General features: G+C 42.3%; 1 protein-coding gene across 5 annotated transcripts in view; it reads right to left on the bottom strand.

Annotated features, from left to right (window-relative positions):
- Positions 1–16619, bottom strand: part of FYN (FYN proto-oncogene, Src family tyrosine kinase) — a 205406-nt gene that overhangs the window by 35106 nt on the left and 153681 nt on the right. For 3 of the 5 annotated variants that reach the window (XM_040627650.1, XM_040627651.1, XM_008706210.2), the window contains 4 exons: positions 9285–9383; positions 6415–6518; positions 5476–5625; positions 2745–2909 (listed from right to left, as the gene is read on the bottom strand). In XM_040627650.1, the coding sequence (XP_040483584.1) occupies positions 2745–2909; positions 5476–5625; positions 6415–6518; positions 9285–9383 (518 nt within the window). Of the gene's footprint in view, positions 1–2167; positions 2324–2744; positions 2910–5475; positions 5626–6414; positions 6519–9284; positions 9384–16619 lie in introns of all 5 variants that reach the window. The other 2 variants (XM_040627653.1, XM_040627654.1) reach the window with 2 other exon arrangements.

The raw sequence follows: 16619 nt of genomic DNA on the forward strand, positions 1-16619 counted from the left end.
CACTCATGTGATTACAAATTGGTACCAAAAGCTCTGGACAGTTCTTTACAAGGATGAAAGTCCAAAGGTTAGAACAGGCCTGGCCATCCCATTGCTATCCCTTAGGTAGTAGAGTGAGCATGGAAAAAACTAGATGAAGTTCCATTTTATGAAGTGTGCCATTAGGAAAAAAAAAACAAAACAAAACATGGCAACACACTGAGGATGTCTGGAGATTACCTCTAGACTTTCAGCTGTCTGCAGCAGGTGGGCTACTTGACTGAGTCCTTGAACAGCTGACATATAAGTAAGATTACAAGTACGCTGATGAGCACTGGCAAGAAGCTCACGGTCTACTTGCCCCATAGTTCAACCAGGTAAGGAAAATTCCTCAGGTTTACTGATGGTCAGTCACAAGAACCATAGCTTCTATCAGTTAAGAGTGAAAAAATTAAACAGCAGCTAAGAGGGAACAGAAATATTTAGGCATAACATGTTAAAATCGAGTAGGTACAGAGACAGGCCTGGTTAATGATCATTGTTGCCTTATCTGTAAAATACAGGAATGGAATTGGATTATCTTTTGAATCTCTTTCAGCCCCAAAATTAAAAAAAAAAAATCCCTTAGGATCAATGTGTATTCCATTATTAGTCCTATGACTTTGACTTAAAACTCTAAGGGAAAGAGAAAAATCTGCTAAGTTAGATTATGCCTTTTCTATTTAGAAAAGAAAACTGGTTTAAATTAAGATTAATTTTACATTTAATATAATAGATTTTAGAATTAAAAAATTCTGTAAACTTTGTCACCCTGTTCACATGGTTCATATAATTACAACATGCAACCTACAAAAATCTAAGTTATGAAAGAACAGCGGCTTAAACAAGAGTTCATTCAAACCTTATAAAATATCTGACCACTGAACATAAATGGAAAATCTGACAATCTGTAAGTGGTCTTTGCTATCTGAGTGCTGTTAGCATCCCAAAATTTTAAATAGAGATTTTCTTCTCTAGTAACAACCCAGTTAGTCTCACTGGCATGCCATCTTGATCCTGGCCTACCATAACATGATGTTCTATGCTCAGTGGGAAATAGACTCTTAATAATATGGCATAATGATTTAAAGTTGATAACTATAAAGTTTGAAAATAAATTTCTGTATGATGTCCGATTCTTCCTGACTGCATAAGTGACTGAACTAAAATCCTTGGCACCCCCAACTTCAATTACAAATTGGGCAGATGAGGGAGAGGAAGGCCATATAAAGATATTTATATATACTTATTATATAGTAGCTTACTCATGCACATATAAATGTGTATGTCTGAGTGTCCATCTCTATCCTTATTGCTCTATCTATATCTATGTAATACTTAATCCTTGCCAGGCTCTGTTCCAAGTGCTTTTGCTGTGTTAAATCTTTTAATTCTGACCCCCCCCCAAACGACCTACTGCTACACATAGCAACAGGTACTTATCTTTATTGTGTTTAATTGAATCTAAGAAAGGAGGAGGATTCCATAAGCACCAACATCTGTCTCACTAACAGATGTGTTTGGGTGGGGCCAAATTCTTGGATTTTCTTTAAGCAAAGCTGCAACTGATACAAAGGGTGTTCTAAGGCAGTGGGAGGCGCCCAGTGCAGTCAGCCTTATCAACGATATGACAACCAAATTGAGAGAAGTATGAACATCTACTGAGCATCTACTCAGCACAGGGACTCTAAGTATATTGTCCTATGTAGTCCTCAATCTTATAAAGTAGGTATCATTCCAATTTTACAGATGAGGGAACTAAGGCTCAAAGAGGTTAAATTAGCCCCTTACCCATGGTTAATCAGGTAGTAAAGATTCAAACTCAGGCCCATTAAGCAAAAAAGTCGATGGTCTTTCCCTATAGCAACCCATCTATAGTATCTTACCTTCCCAGGTCTTAGGAAGAAGAAACAACGGATTCTTATTGTATTGGTTTCTTGTTCTGTGTGTGCCTGCCTTCATTAACCATATGAAGAAGGATAGAAAAGTACAGCAAAGTATTGCCATATTCTCAAAATCTGCATGTCTTGTGCCTATCTAGCTATGCAGGTTAAATGTCTTGGTCCCAATGACTGTGTGGGTGTTTTTGCCCCAAACTGTCTAATTGGCTTTGAGATGCAGCCAAAATGAAATGTGCCCTCTGCCTTACCAAGCCACACTTCAGCGAAACACCCCTGACCCAGCTTCTTCTCCAGAAACAATGAATCACGTGCAACTTCCCAAGCATCTTTAGCCAATCCAGAAGTTTGTGGGGTACAACTCGATGCAATCACAGTTAAGTTAAAACACAAACCATCAGCTTTCTCTACAGGAAAGGGAATTAATAAAGAAAACACAATCCTTATAATCCATAATTATGCATGCACTAGGAAAGATGGAAGGTGACTTGCCCTTTAGGGCGACACTGCACTAGGTAAACATTTGCATTTGAAAATGAAAGGCAAGGCATTTGTGCAGGCTGGAACATTCCTTGTACTATTTTCCAGTTTATGAATTGAAACTCATGTCACAGCATAATTTGAGCCATCTGCCAATCTTGACCACTATCTCTCTTTTGGAAATTCTGGAATTCTGAAATCCAAATCAAATGTGTAATTCCCCACTATTAGTAATTTAAACCTTCTTTCAGGTCACACAGTCTTCATTTTTCACCTTCCATCTTTGATGTTTGGGATTTCCCAAACGGGAGAGCTAGTAATAGAATAATTAATTGAGTCTCAGCATACCCATCCATACTTCCCCAAACTGCCCATTTCCCAGTCTCTTGATCAACTGCAGGGATTCTCGAGGGATCTCCCAGACATCTTTGGTTTTGACAGACAGATCGGTAAGCCTTGGCATCCCTTTATGACAGGGAACTACTAGGCGGCAGCAGAGACCTGCGGCTCTCTCTGATGGAGTGGGGACAGCAGCAGGAGAGGGAGAGAAAAGCAGAACACGTGAAACAACACTTACAGTCACACAAACCCAGCGAGCGCACAGCGTTGCTCGAAACAGTGCTACGTTGGCAGAGAACGGCACACATCTTGGAAGATTAGACACCACACACTGAAACATGTTCATTGGAGGTAGAACAGAGGACATTTTACATGTGGACTGCTCCGTGCTTCCAGGTATAATATAGGCTACACACATACAGGTACAGGTATGGCTGTTTTGGTTTCTATAGTCACTAAAGAAGAAAAACGTTTTCCACCCAATATGCTAATATCATGTCTCTGGAACCCTGAAAATACCTCCATTGATTTCAAAAGGTACATTTGGACTACAGAATGTCAGCACGACTGTCCCCTCCCTCTCTAATATCAAGGGTTCAGGGACTTTCTTTGCTTTGAATATGTTTAAAATTATAACTTCGGTACAGGATTTTTCCATAGAATGTTAGACTGTTATAAATGAATAAGACTGAAGATTATACCTGGCAGGGGAAAAAAGAGGTCACATTTCTCTAGGATTTCTTTGGCATTTTAACTGACTCTATTCTACCAGTCAGATACTCTTGCTTCTTTGATATTTCCCATTAAAAAAAAATCTTTGTAACAGTCTCCAATGTATAATTTAGAAATCTGGTTTCAAAGTAGAAAGAAAGAAAACTGAAATCTGCAGAAACTCAAGGATGTGAAAGCACTCTATTTCCTATGTAAAAGACAAAGGAAAAAAGTTACCATTTATGGGTTATTTGGAAATTTTTTTCCCTTCCTTCTTTCTTTCTTTCTTTTAAGAATATACCTTTTAGAATCTAGCAGCGGTGAGGGAGGAAATTGCCTGAATGCCAAGCGAAACATCTGTCAGGTAAGAAAAGGTAACAAAGCACGAGGAATCAGGGCAGTGACAAAGGCTGTGGAGAGCTGGTTTGTGAGATGGACAGAGCCCCGCCCCACCACACCCCACTGGAGGCCCCTCAGATCCAGGGAAATCATACGTAGTGTTGTTTTTTCTCCAGGAACCAGCTCTAAGTTACTTTTTATTCCTTTCTTTTTGGTAGGATCAGGTTCTGAGATGTTTAGGCAGGAAATTATTTATGTGTCGATATTTCAAAGGCACTTTATTGTGTGGGAGAGAGAAAGAGGGAAGAGGAAAAGCCAATATAAAAACAAATCTAACTTGAGATCGATTTTTTTTTTGAGATTAAAAAATGTCTATTGCTCTTCATATCCCTTCTCTCCTTCCAGCTTTACGATGTTATTAAGGTGCCCTTTCCAACACAATATTTTCAAATGATCCAAACCCTGGGGACCCTGCTGATGTTTGGCTGTAATGAAATATATTTCGGCATTTGAAAAATCCTTACACATGCAGGCATTCTGAGTATGTCGCTTAAGCTCAGGGAGATATTCTGCTTCATTTCTACTAAATATTTCATTAGAAGCCACATAAACTAAAGCTATTCAATGCCCTAATCAACGAGTACTCCAAGTGTTGTTAATTTTTTCACTTTTTCATTAGTGTCCAGGATTAACTGATAGGCATTTCTTATTGTCATCTTCAAAAGATTGCTTTTTTTGGCGCTAAAAAATTATACACACATTTTTTAAATGAATGTGCATCGAGCAATAGTTGAGGTCAAGTCGTGTACTATTATGGGGTTTTGTTACTGTCCTGAAGAACAATATAAAATGTGTATATGTGTGTATGCATGTATATGTATACATATATACACACACGTACACATATCACAAAAAACCTACTGGGTTTAAGGGGATATAGTTCTCTATCTGTACATATGTGGCTATATAAAAATCCACCTGTGTGTATATGTTATATAGTGGGATACTCCTGCTAATCTTGGAAAGAAAGTGATCATTTTGACACTTGCATATAAGACCATAGTCTTTACTAAAATGTACAGATTGCACACCTAAACACCTAATAAGTATACATTTCTAGGAAAGACACTGATCTACCGACTATGTATAAGTTTAATACAATAGCTGGAACAGATCTAGGAGCTGTGGGTCACAGAGTCTACATCTAATTAGGAAACAGCAGTATCGGTGGAGAAGTAGAACATGATAAATGGATTGCAAACTTCATCGGGTCCTGGGAACGAAAAGCATGTGCAGTCACTCCTGTGAGTGTGGAGTGTGAACTGGGGGACCCCCTACAGGAGCCCCCCATGAGTTCCCTCCCAGACACTGCTCCCTCTCCTGTCACGGTTTCTGATGACAGACTCCAGGGGAACGGGAAAAGATGACAACTTTTACAATTTAACTTATTGCTTTGCATTTGGGAACTAGAATGTTATAGAACCTTTTGACAAACGTACGGAACTAATAATAACTATGGTAGAAAGACATCAACAGAACCTATTCAGCCAAGCCCCACCTTGTACGGCTGGCAAAGAAAACTATTTCACTGCTGACCTTGTATATGCTTCAACCCCCCCCCCCACCCCGCCGTGCCCACCCATTCCCTCCAGTATACCAGTGGTTAGTAGTTAGTGAGAATCAGTGTTACCTGAGTAATGTTGTACAAGCTGCTGAAGTGTTTCAAACTGGGCCCGGGTGGTAATGTAGTATCCGCCATTGTCAAGTTTGCGAATTTTATAATGTTTGACGTGGTCTCCTTTCATATCATCCCAGTCTCGGATTGACAGTGAGTAGGCACCTGGGAAACACAGGAAGCATTAGCAGCTCCGGTCATTTTGAGAGCTCATTTGTTTTTGGGGTCTCATTTACTTGAGTATTCTGATTAATAATTCTGAAGAGGGTGCACACACGTGCACACACACACTTCCACTCAGTAACAGAAGAAGAAAACATTCTTTCTTGCAAATGTCAGAAGATATTAGCAATTAAGTGATTTTATCCTTGAGAAAGAAATCTTCTTGGATTTTTTTCCTACAACACTCTCTTCCGTACCCTTGTGTTGCCTAACATGGTATAGACCCAACTCCCCAGGGGAGCGGACGAAGAGATACACAGCCCCGCAGGCTGGGGTCGCTCTCCTCATCTTCCAGCTTCTCTTGTGGGCTCCAGTGTGTGGTTCAATAATGAAAGGCCAGTGGCTAGAGGAAAAGGATTCCTCAGTTTTGAAAAAAATAAAAGGAATGCAAAAACGACCTGTAGGACTGGTGCCTGAGGAAGGAACTAAAAGCTGTAGAAGATCGTTAATTCTAAAGAACTGCTACAAATTCTGTGATCTTGCGTGCCTGCAGGAGTGAAGCTGCCGGCCCCTGTTTCGGGAGGAACAGCTTGGTTCTGAGCCTCTGCAGTCCTTCTGGAGCTGTCTGCAGCTCTAGAGCCTGGAGGGAACACTGAAAATAGGGCTCTGCTCACAAGGCAGGGAGGATATATGCCATTTAAAAATCCTTGTACATTAGAGATAAGCCTTTCATCCCCTCTGACTAATCCACAGATTTGAATGACAACCAAGTTCTTCAACTCCTTATCTTACCTTTGGTGGTTTCACTTTCACGGATAAGAAAGGTACCTCTCGGGTTTCCAAAGGACAAAAGCTGTCGCTCAGCATCTTTTCGGCCAAGTTTTCCGAAGTACCACCTTTAAGTGAGATCAAAGGAAGGAATCATTTTGTAAGGATCATTCACCAGAAGGCAACAGCAATCTTCCTCACCTCTGATTGCATCCTTAGCCTTTCCCTGTCCGTGTTTTCCTAGCCCCATCTAGTTCCCTTTCAGTCTCTTCCTGAGTCCATCCCTCATCTATCTCTTTCACTCTCTGAAGAAAAAAAAGTCAGATTTGAATTGTGGGCGATTTTCCTTTCCTTCCAGAGGCGACAAGAACCGGTTTGTGTTAAAACCGCCGCCTGCATTCACAAGAAGAGAAATCTAAGACCTTGTTTTGAAATGGCGACTGCAAGAGACCCTTCCCATGCACATCTACAAGACCCTGGGATTTCTGAGCATAATTACAACCCCTGGGAAATAATGAAACACAGCCTTAGTCTACATAAGGATCATTAATCAGGCACTAAAAAAAAAGTCAGTCAGAATGGATAAAGAACAAAGACATGATATTTTCAGTAACTTTGTACCTATAGCAACTTTGAAAAAAATTGTCAAGACTACCCCTAATCTGAGATGACTGCTGCCCTTGGATGCTTGTTTTCATGCTCTTCCTGGGCAGCAGGTATGAGGATTTGGGTAAATGAAAGGATCTGCCTAGCAGATGGGCGGGGATCTGCGCATGTGTGCTCCGGCAGAGCTGCGGGGACAGGTCACGATGCAGAGGCGAGCACGTCCTTACAAACGACTGGCTGCTGCAGACGTCTCATATCCTCTCCGTGACAACACTCGGGTGCCATGTAAGAAGGCATCACATCCAGTCACCTCACAACCTCTGCTATTTATCTTTTATCTTCCCTTCTACTCTCCAGCCCTAACCGTGGCCTGGCAATTAGCTGGCATCTCCGTACTGGGTGCTCAATGAGCTGCAGCAGGTGCTGTGAGAATCCGAGGCAGCATTCAGGAGCGCCCCGTCAGAATCTGTGCCTAGAAACAATTTTAGAATATTCAACTGTGGAGGGATCTAGTTTCTAAAATGAAATTCTAATTCATTATACTTGAACATAGCTATTATGTGTTCACTGTCAAATTCTTTTGTGAATGAAAGAGCTTCACTGATGATAAGAAAAGACATGCTGCAAGAGAGGTCCTCAGTGACTTTTAAAGGCACCGGACTACGTAACGATCCTAACCTAGCACTAGATGGTAGAAAGAGAATCATAACAATTATTTATGAGAAATGACTTTCTGGGTTTGCATCCGTCACCCAATGAAAATGCAGCATAAACGCGAATAGTAGTGAAGAGAGAGCTGTTAGAACAATGGATGGAACTAAAACAATAGCATTTTCAGATAATGGTAATTAATTGCCTATGTAAAGCCATATGCGTTATCTTCCTAAAACACTATTTTCTTCTTAAAAAAAAGTATTTTAAAAATTCATTACATTATACATATATATAATTTAAATATATATTTGGTAGGTTCCCAGTTAAATCAATGCCATGTTTTAGTGGTACCTTTTATTCTGAAAGAACACAAAGATGTTTGCAAATCTGCCCTAAAATAAAAATTCAATACACATTCCTTTATTCTCTGATGATAAAACACACTCACTAGGAGAAAAAAGGAGTGCAGAACCACTGAGCGTTGAGAGTAGGGAACAAAAGCGATCTTCTCAGAGCAAATATAAAGGAATTAAAGGCAAGACGGTGGTTCAGTTGGGGATTTGGCGGGGTGTGCAGTCTAATCCTCCTCGCTGTGCCTAAACAAATCCAGGGCAAAATGCAGTATCAGAGCCAGAGGTTGGGTCTCGTGTCTGACTTTCCTTGACTCCCTTACTTGTAAGGGAACACTAGCAGAAGAGGCAGATCCCAGGGTATCAGGGAGGAGCACAGGTCCCTAAGTTTGGGAGTCATGGGCCAGTTTTCTTTCCCTCAGTTCAGAAATGAGGGTCGTCACACAAGCTACTCTGATAGTTCTCCCTTTTGGAAGTGCCTATGAATCTCTACAGGTCAGGAGAAGGAACGATGGTGTCCCTTCTAGAATTCCCTCAGCCTACTGACCATCTTCCCAGACTGGTACCAGTGAAATCCTTGGTCCAACTAACTGTTAGTCACAATTTAGTATCAAAGAAACCAACTAAGACCCCAACTCAAAGGAAAAGAGCATCTGAAATGCATCATCAGAGGATTTCCCCGAGCTGCGGAACACACTGTATGTGAGTCACTTCTACCTGGGGCATGGAAGGTACGTCTTCAGTACTCCCTTACTATTTGTGAGTCCACCGAGAAAGGAAATCGCATGCTGATCTTTAATAATTATGTACCCCCTTGACCCCCTCTCTGCCTTTGTCCTTCCCTCCCCACTCCCATTCTTTCTCCCTCCTTCTCTCTCATTTTTTTTTTTCAGTAGACTATAGGCTTAGAATCTTGGGTTCACAATAATAATATATGCTCTGGCCAGAACTTCACATCTTCCTGGTTAATTTCTATCTATGGCAAGTAATATTGGGTTTTCACTAGGGTTCTGATAAAAAGGTCCCTTTCAAAGTAAGTATGTTTTTAAAAAGCAGGTGTAAAGAAAAAATATTAAGTTAATAATAGTACATGAATTACATAAATATGGCAAAAACCGCAGCATGATGCTTGGGAAAACATGGCATCACCATCTCCTCTCAACCCTGAAATTGCTCTAGTGAATTTCTTCTCCTTCCCGCACGAAGTTAATGGCATTTTATTGTGACGGCTAACTTTTAAAAGCAAGTAGTTGAGTGAAAACAACAAAACAAAACAAAACTTACTCTTCTGCCTGGATAGAGTCAACTGGAGCCACATAATTGCTGGGAATGTAACCAGTCTCTCCTGTTGTCAAGGAGCGGGCTTCCCACCAATCTCCTTCCCTGCAGAGAACAAAGAGAAAAGGGAGTGAATGTGTTGACCATTTCAATATTCTGTAGTTACAGACTCAATGCTGTAAGAGTATAAGACTATCTCCTAGTCATTCCACTGCCTGATTTCTCCAAGTTCCAACACAGCCCTCTGTAAGGGTCACATGGCTACAATCTGAGTCAACTGTGACTTGAATCCAGTGCTGTCTCTCATTTCTTATTTTATTTGCAAATTAAGAATGTAGCACCCTGGTCATGAGAGAGCTCTCTTGGGGTGAAGGGGCATTTGTGTGGTAAGTATCCCCAACTTGGACAGAGGGGAAGGGAACCCAGCCTCGGGCTACTTTAGAAAAACCCTGTAACCACAAAAACAAAATGGTAGTTACGTGAGGTGAAGGACATGTTATTGTGTAAACATTCACAATATATACATGTGTCAACCCATCACAGTGTACACAACGCATCACAACCTACACAATGTTATGTGTAGATTATATCTCAGCAAAGCTAGAAGGAAAATAAAGCGTGCCCTGACATGCTAATCTAGCTCAGTCTCTACTTCGTCTCACGTCCTGAGGTAACCAGCATCGTCCTGAGGTAACCAGCATCCTCCGGTACTCTCAGAGAGATGCAAACTGTTTGCTGGCTTTAGTGTTATTTTGTTAGTCATTTACCACCAGATGCATCAGAAAAGAAAAGAAAAACAGATCTGCAGATCATCTGAGAAAGGAAGCCTGCTAGGAGGCCCAGGAAGGACGGAAAGCCTACTCCTAATACCTGCCTTGCCTGCTTTCGAGACAAGGGTAGAACGATAAGGACAATAGGTTAAGCCTTGTTCACATTTTCAACCTGAGGTTATTTTGTTGACGAGCGACAGCACTGACCTGAGTCTGGTGGGCAGGAAGGAAGGGTGGGGGTCGCTGTGTGTGTACAGGTGCAGGGGGAGAATGAATACTGGCCAGGCACTGAGGTTCTGAGTCTCACCACTCTGTAAGACCCCGTGTTGCAGGCGATGGCCCGTCTCAGTCGGGGGGGGGGGCAGGCTCTCAGAATTAGGGGCAGAAGGACGTGAAAGGGGGGCTTGTAACACCACTCTCAGCTTAGAACAAACAGGTCAGTTCAGTGGTTAGAGTTCATGCGTGTAGACTCACAGTAGTGGACGTGTGACAGAAAGCAGGAACAGAGCGTACGCAGGGCTGCAGCCCTGCCACGTGCGGTGTCCACAGAACCCTGCGCCAGCCCGCAGCGAGGGGTGCGAGGGCAGGGGAGGAGGCGAGGCCACTGCCCTTGAGCATACCAGACCTGCCAGACTGCTCTTCAGCAGGGGCCCAGTGCCTTCTCTCCTTTCTTTTTTGGTCCTTAGAGGCATCAAGAAAAACCCCTACCCTCCCCCCCTTTTTTAAAAATCATTTGTGGCTGGACTCTGTGTCAAAACCCTCAGCTAGGGAAGAAAATGTGTTGGCTTTTGGCCCCAGTCAGGATCTTCCTCAGACTGATGGAATTAGGTAGAGAATAACCGGCCTCTATATTAACACAAGCCTTACTCAAGAGCCCCATTCTCCAAAGGCCGACTCTCTGAGCGAGGTGACTGATGAGCAACAAGTCTAGATAGAATCTAATAAAGCGACAGTGACAAGCCCGCACATACTCTGGGTGTGGTCGCCGGGGAGTCCTTGGCGGTGCAAGTGACGTAAAATAGCCCATGAGAAAACAGGGTGCTGACAAAGGCTTTTAAAAACTTATGTCTTTTTTTTTTTTAAAGATTTATTTATTTATTCTAGAGGGGGGAGGGGCACAGGGAGAGGGAGAGAGAGAATCTTAAGCAGGCTTCGCAATGCAGGGCTCCATCCCACGACCCTGAGATCATGACCTGAGCCGAAACCAGACACTTAACCAACTGCACCACCCAGGTGCCCCTAAAAATTTATGTTTTAATTCATTTTTCAGTCTTTCCTTTTTCACCCTATTAAACAAATTTAAACAGATAAGTCAACCAAAACAGGGAGACAACTTCTCATACCTAAGAAGTCCTTTGTTAATAAAACTCAAATTTAGTTTATGTCCAGATTTGTCTTAGGAAATGACTGATACATAACAAAGAACATATGTGTATATGAACCCACCACTCGACTTAAGAGCCGGTCTTTACTGATCCCGTGGAATCTACTCTGTGCTGCTCCCTATTGCATTCCTCTGCCTTTCAGCCTCAAATCATGAAATTAAAACTGTTAACATTTGAACAGTCTGTACTGGCTTCACTTCTGTGTCCTCTGAAAGAAATTCATGCAGTTGTTAAGTACATCATCTAGGAACACATGTAGAAGTTAATTTTTTTCTTTGAACACATGCTAAGAAATGGCTTTGGAGGCTTTAAGATGGTGACAATGTTTACTGCTCTGAAACTCCACCAGATGGAGACATTTCATCATAAAAAAAATTAACAATACCCACCATCTCCCCACCTTCTCCTTTCTCTTTCCCTCACTCCACCTCCCAAACCCCACACCCAGGAAATGCTCCAAAATCGTAAAAAATTAAGAGCTTTTGGCAGAAGCTGATCTTTAATTGCAACCTTCATCAAGTTCTTTCTAATCAGTTTAAATTAAGAATGTCGTATCAATGTTGGGGAACATGGAAATGCCACCTGAGGCAGAAAGCCAATACATTTTGCTGGGGCTGGGACAAGCCCAGTCTTATTCAGATGATCTGGGATTAATCAAGTATGGCTGACCCTTGAACAACATGGGTTTGAACTGCATGGGTCCACTTATATGCAGATCTTTTCCAATAAAAACAGTACAGTAAATGTACTCTTTTCCTCAGGATTTTCTTAATAGCATTTTCTTTTCTGTAGCTCACTTTATTCTAAGAACACGGTATATATAATACATAAAAGAAATATGTGTTAATTGACTGTTTACCGCTAAGGCTTCCAGTCAACAGTAGACTTCTAGAAGTTTTTGGAGAGTCAGGGTTATATGCAGATTTTTGACCACCAGATGTGGGGGGAGCTGGCACCCCAAACCTCCCATTGTTCAAGGGTCAACTACAATTTCCATTTCAAATCCAGCATTAATATCTCATTTTGATGTTGGCACCGAAATAGTTTAGCACAGATTAGACTCCAACCATCAGCTCATTCTAAAGTCATGTATCAGGAATTCATGATTTTCTCTTAAGTGACTCCATAATCTCACAAGGGTTTTCAGTTACTCATGAGAAAGATAAAATCCTTTTCTTTTTTGAGGCCATCTCGGGTCACTTTTTTCATCAAAGGCGATCTGAGGTGACAAGGAAACAATGTAGTATGTAGTAAGCCTCACAGGTTGTGCCTAGACAGCCTGGTACAGACTCAAAACATCTATCAAAAAAAATCTTTTGAGCAAATAATAAATCATCTTTTTAATACATTAGAAGCCCAATTCACCCACAAATAAGACTCTTCAAATCATTCACCTTGATTTAGGAAAACAGAATCTTTACTATGCTACTTTTTACTTCTTGAATTATTGTGAGTAACATTATTAAAACTGCACTTTAAAAAAACCTGTTCTTACAGTTCAGATATTTCATTAATTTAGCGTTGGTGAGATTTTCTTTAACTGTTATCTTGCTTTGACTCAAATAGAGGATTTAAGGCTCTGATTTAGAATAACTTTCAAGTTTTTATAACAGCTTCCCCTATTCCTCTAATTTAAAGACTTATTAAAAGAGCCTGTTCTCAATCCCCGAAATTGCTCTTTGGGTTTGTTGGCTCCTAATACAGCCAGGAAGTGGCATTTGCACATAGAAGTCAGCCTGATCCGTTTTTATTATAAATGCTATATTCCTTCTCAATTTGGCTACTGCCATCTTACTGTCAGAGAGCATATCCATAACAATTTTATCCTGTGGTAGATGGGACTCTCTAACCCAGGATCTCTCCTTATCAAGATGAAAAGAACTTCAAAGCAGTCACTACTGGAGGCACTATTCCACTCTGTGTAACATGTTTATTATATTTTAAAGAGTGTTTTCAGGTGGTAAATCACTAGTCATGAAACTTGAAAATAGGGAATAAAATAGATGAATTTAAATAGTTTGTAAAATGGGTTCCAGTTGAATGATGTCCAAATGCACTGCCCTGAGCACTTGTAACAGGTCAGTGAAGAACCTTACTCATGCCGGGCAGCAGTGCCACTGGCTCTGGACATACGCACACACATGTACCGCACGGGTCCTGCTGCACTTGAAAACACAAAGACCAGCCCTGCCACCACCCGTTTCTGCCTCTGGATGGGGTAAGGAGTGGGAGGACACAGGCACTAGGAGGTGTGGCAGCTGCCCCAGGGAGAACAGAGCGCCATCCCCCTCCCCCCAGCAGAGGAGAGCCAGGGGCTGGGAGGGGCGGGGAAGGGGGGAAGGAGACGCCTGCCATCTGGTTCTCTATCATTGCTTTGTTTGTCCTTCATGATTTCCTCTTCCCTGTTATTACCCTTTACTTCAAGATACTGTATTTGTTGTAAAAAACCTTATTTTTTCCCCCATAACCCTGGAAAAGGACATTTAAATGGCTTGTAGGATGAGGAATTCCACTGGCAAAGTAGGAAGAACAGTAAATAAGGGAAAAAACCTTTGCAACGTTTTCTTCTAAGAGAACAAGGCCAGAGCCTTGAGGCCTGTAAACACTAAAGGCCACGCATGCAAATCATGAAACACAGATTGAGATAGACTGGATTTTCCTGGAATATTTCTCCAAAATTTCAACTGAATGCCACTGTCGATCCTATCCAGAATAACAAAGGAAGAAGTCATGAATTTGACTTTGGCAAGGACTGGCTTTGGAAGCGGCCTATGATCTGATGTGTAGATCCCCTTGCAGTGTGGACAAAACCCTTAGAGGAACAGCTGTGTGGTACTTCCTACTACTCCTTAGTTCTCACCTTTCAGAAGTTGGTTAAAAGTTCTAACCAACTTTGGGACTGCAAGAATATTGCACAGAATGGGGAGGGACAGTGGAGGGTACTTTGGAATTCAAAGGAGAAGCATTCATCTGACAATCTAAGAGGAGAAGCATTCATCTGACAATCTAACAATAAGGAATCATAAATCAGAAGAGATCAAAGCCAAATTCCCCTCTCCCCCACCTCCCAGCCAACCTTCCAAACTTTCATGTATCTAGAAAGGTTCAGTCCCTTCTGGGCTGGGAGGGGTGGTCCTCTGGGCCTTTCCGAGACCAAATGTGACACAACAGTCAGGATGCCATCCCCACACCTCACCCTTGGCTCTGCCACCTGCCAGTGCCTCTGTGCACCTGGGGCGCTCCCTAATTTGAGCCTCTGGCTCCTCATATGTCAAAGGACGACTGTGAGGCACATCGCAGACAACTGCTGTGAAGGATAAATGAGAACATTTGCAACTTGGTACATGGCTGGCACATAGGAGCCTTCAATAAATAGCAGCTGTTTACTATTTTAAAAAAATCTCTGTGGCTCTGACGGGGCTTGTAGGGGGCGGGTCATGTTCTTGATCTGGGTGCTGGTTGCACAGGCATGTTCAGTTTGTGCAAATACAGCCAACTGCACACTTTCAAAACATTGTGGAGAAACACGCATAGCAAAATTTACCATTTCAACCATTTCTAAGTGTAAAGTTGGGCAGCACTAAGCACATTCACATTGTTGTGCGACCACCACCACCACGCGCACTTCTGATATGTGCATATGTGTGGTTTTCTGCATATATTTAAATAGTTTTAAAAAAACCCACCCACACCCATTAATAATGATGATAATATTTTAAAAAAACCCAACGGCGCTACGATGTAGACACGGTCTTCTGAGGTCCACAAGAGTGACTGGCCTCTTGTGGGAGGAATCCAGCTCCTGTCCTTGAAAGGTGGTGTATTTTGAGAGTTGGGGGCGTCCCAGGAAGGGGTGGGCTTTCCAAGGAGGCAGGTTTCAGGCCTGAGGGAGTTCCCTGTTACAATGACCACTTCTCTTTGCTAGGACAGGGATGAGCTGGGGCGCTTCTCGCTCCCCTCGTTTGCTGCTCCTCTTTCTGGAGCTCTCAATAAAGCTGAAGAGCCAGGCTTTGACCGGTCCTTCTGCCACCACGGTTTGTTCTAGGAACAGAGTACAGAGCAAGTGGACCTGGAGGCATAGGAGAACTTTCTGGTGGGCCCCCAGCCTTGGGGTGGCATTCCTCCCCAATCCCTGGGGAGCGCTCACAAGGAAAACCTGAGGTAGGGCAGAGAAGGCCTGACTTGCTGATGGGGACATCACCATTTTCTTTCTTTCTTTTTTTTTTTAAGTGGCTGGGGGGGGGGCGGTGGGAGGGCAGAGGGAAAGGGAGAATCTTAAGCAGGCTCCATGCCCAGCACAGAACCTGACATAGGGCTCCACCTTATGACCCTGAGATCATGACCTGAGCCAAAATCAAGAGTGGGATGTTTAATTGACTGAGCCACCCAGGCACCCCTCCTTTTTTTTTTTTTTTTTTTAAGTAAACTCTACACTCAATGTGGGGCTCCAACTCGCAGCCTCAAGACGAAGAGTCGCATGCTCTACTAGACTGAGCCAGCCAGAAGCCCCCACCACCGTTTTCTTTGAAGCCAGAAGTTTTTTGGCAGGCACACTGCCTTAACCTAATAGAGGCAATATTTAAAAACTACAGGGAAATATGTTTCCCTATATATGATGCCAAATATACCTATATTTGCTCTTCTTAATGGAGATATTAAATGTCGAATTTGATTCTATCCTTAGAATGAGTGATTCTTACCCTTGAAATGTCCCCATTGCCTGTTTAACTGTTGTTCCTACTGGTCACATTTAAAATGCACACATTGTAGTCATTCACCAGTGGGCGAAGTCACATCTCCTTCCATCTCACAAAGATTTCAGTCACTTGCGAATTTTCACTATGGGGAAACGCCTCCACAGGCTTCACCAATCAGAATATTTAGCAGTTTTGAAAACAGAAGGAACTTGTTGCCAGCTCTAAGTGAGGGCTCAGCTAGTACAACTTGCAAAATGCAAAACAACAACAACAAAAAACCCATCTTGAGGCAGAGAGAGGGTAATGTGGCTAGGCAAGCGTTGTGCCAATCATCTGAAAATGCAGATCTGCAGGGGGCAATTCTAGAACTTTTCCAACTTTAAACCAAAAGCATCCACTCTGCTACTGTGGTGTCCTCCCAAAGCTCCTGGGACACCAGTGCCATAAAACGCTGCCCTGGTTCATTGTCTCTTCACTTCCTAGGTTCAA

This window comes from Ursus maritimus, unplaced genomic scaffold (genome assembly GCF_017311325.1).
Source record: "Ursus maritimus isolate PB19 unplaced genomic scaffold, ASM1731132v1 scaffold_13, whole genome shotgun sequence".
NCBI classification, from domain to species: Eukaryota; Metazoa; Chordata; class Mammalia; order Carnivora; family Ursidae; genus Ursus; species Ursus maritimus.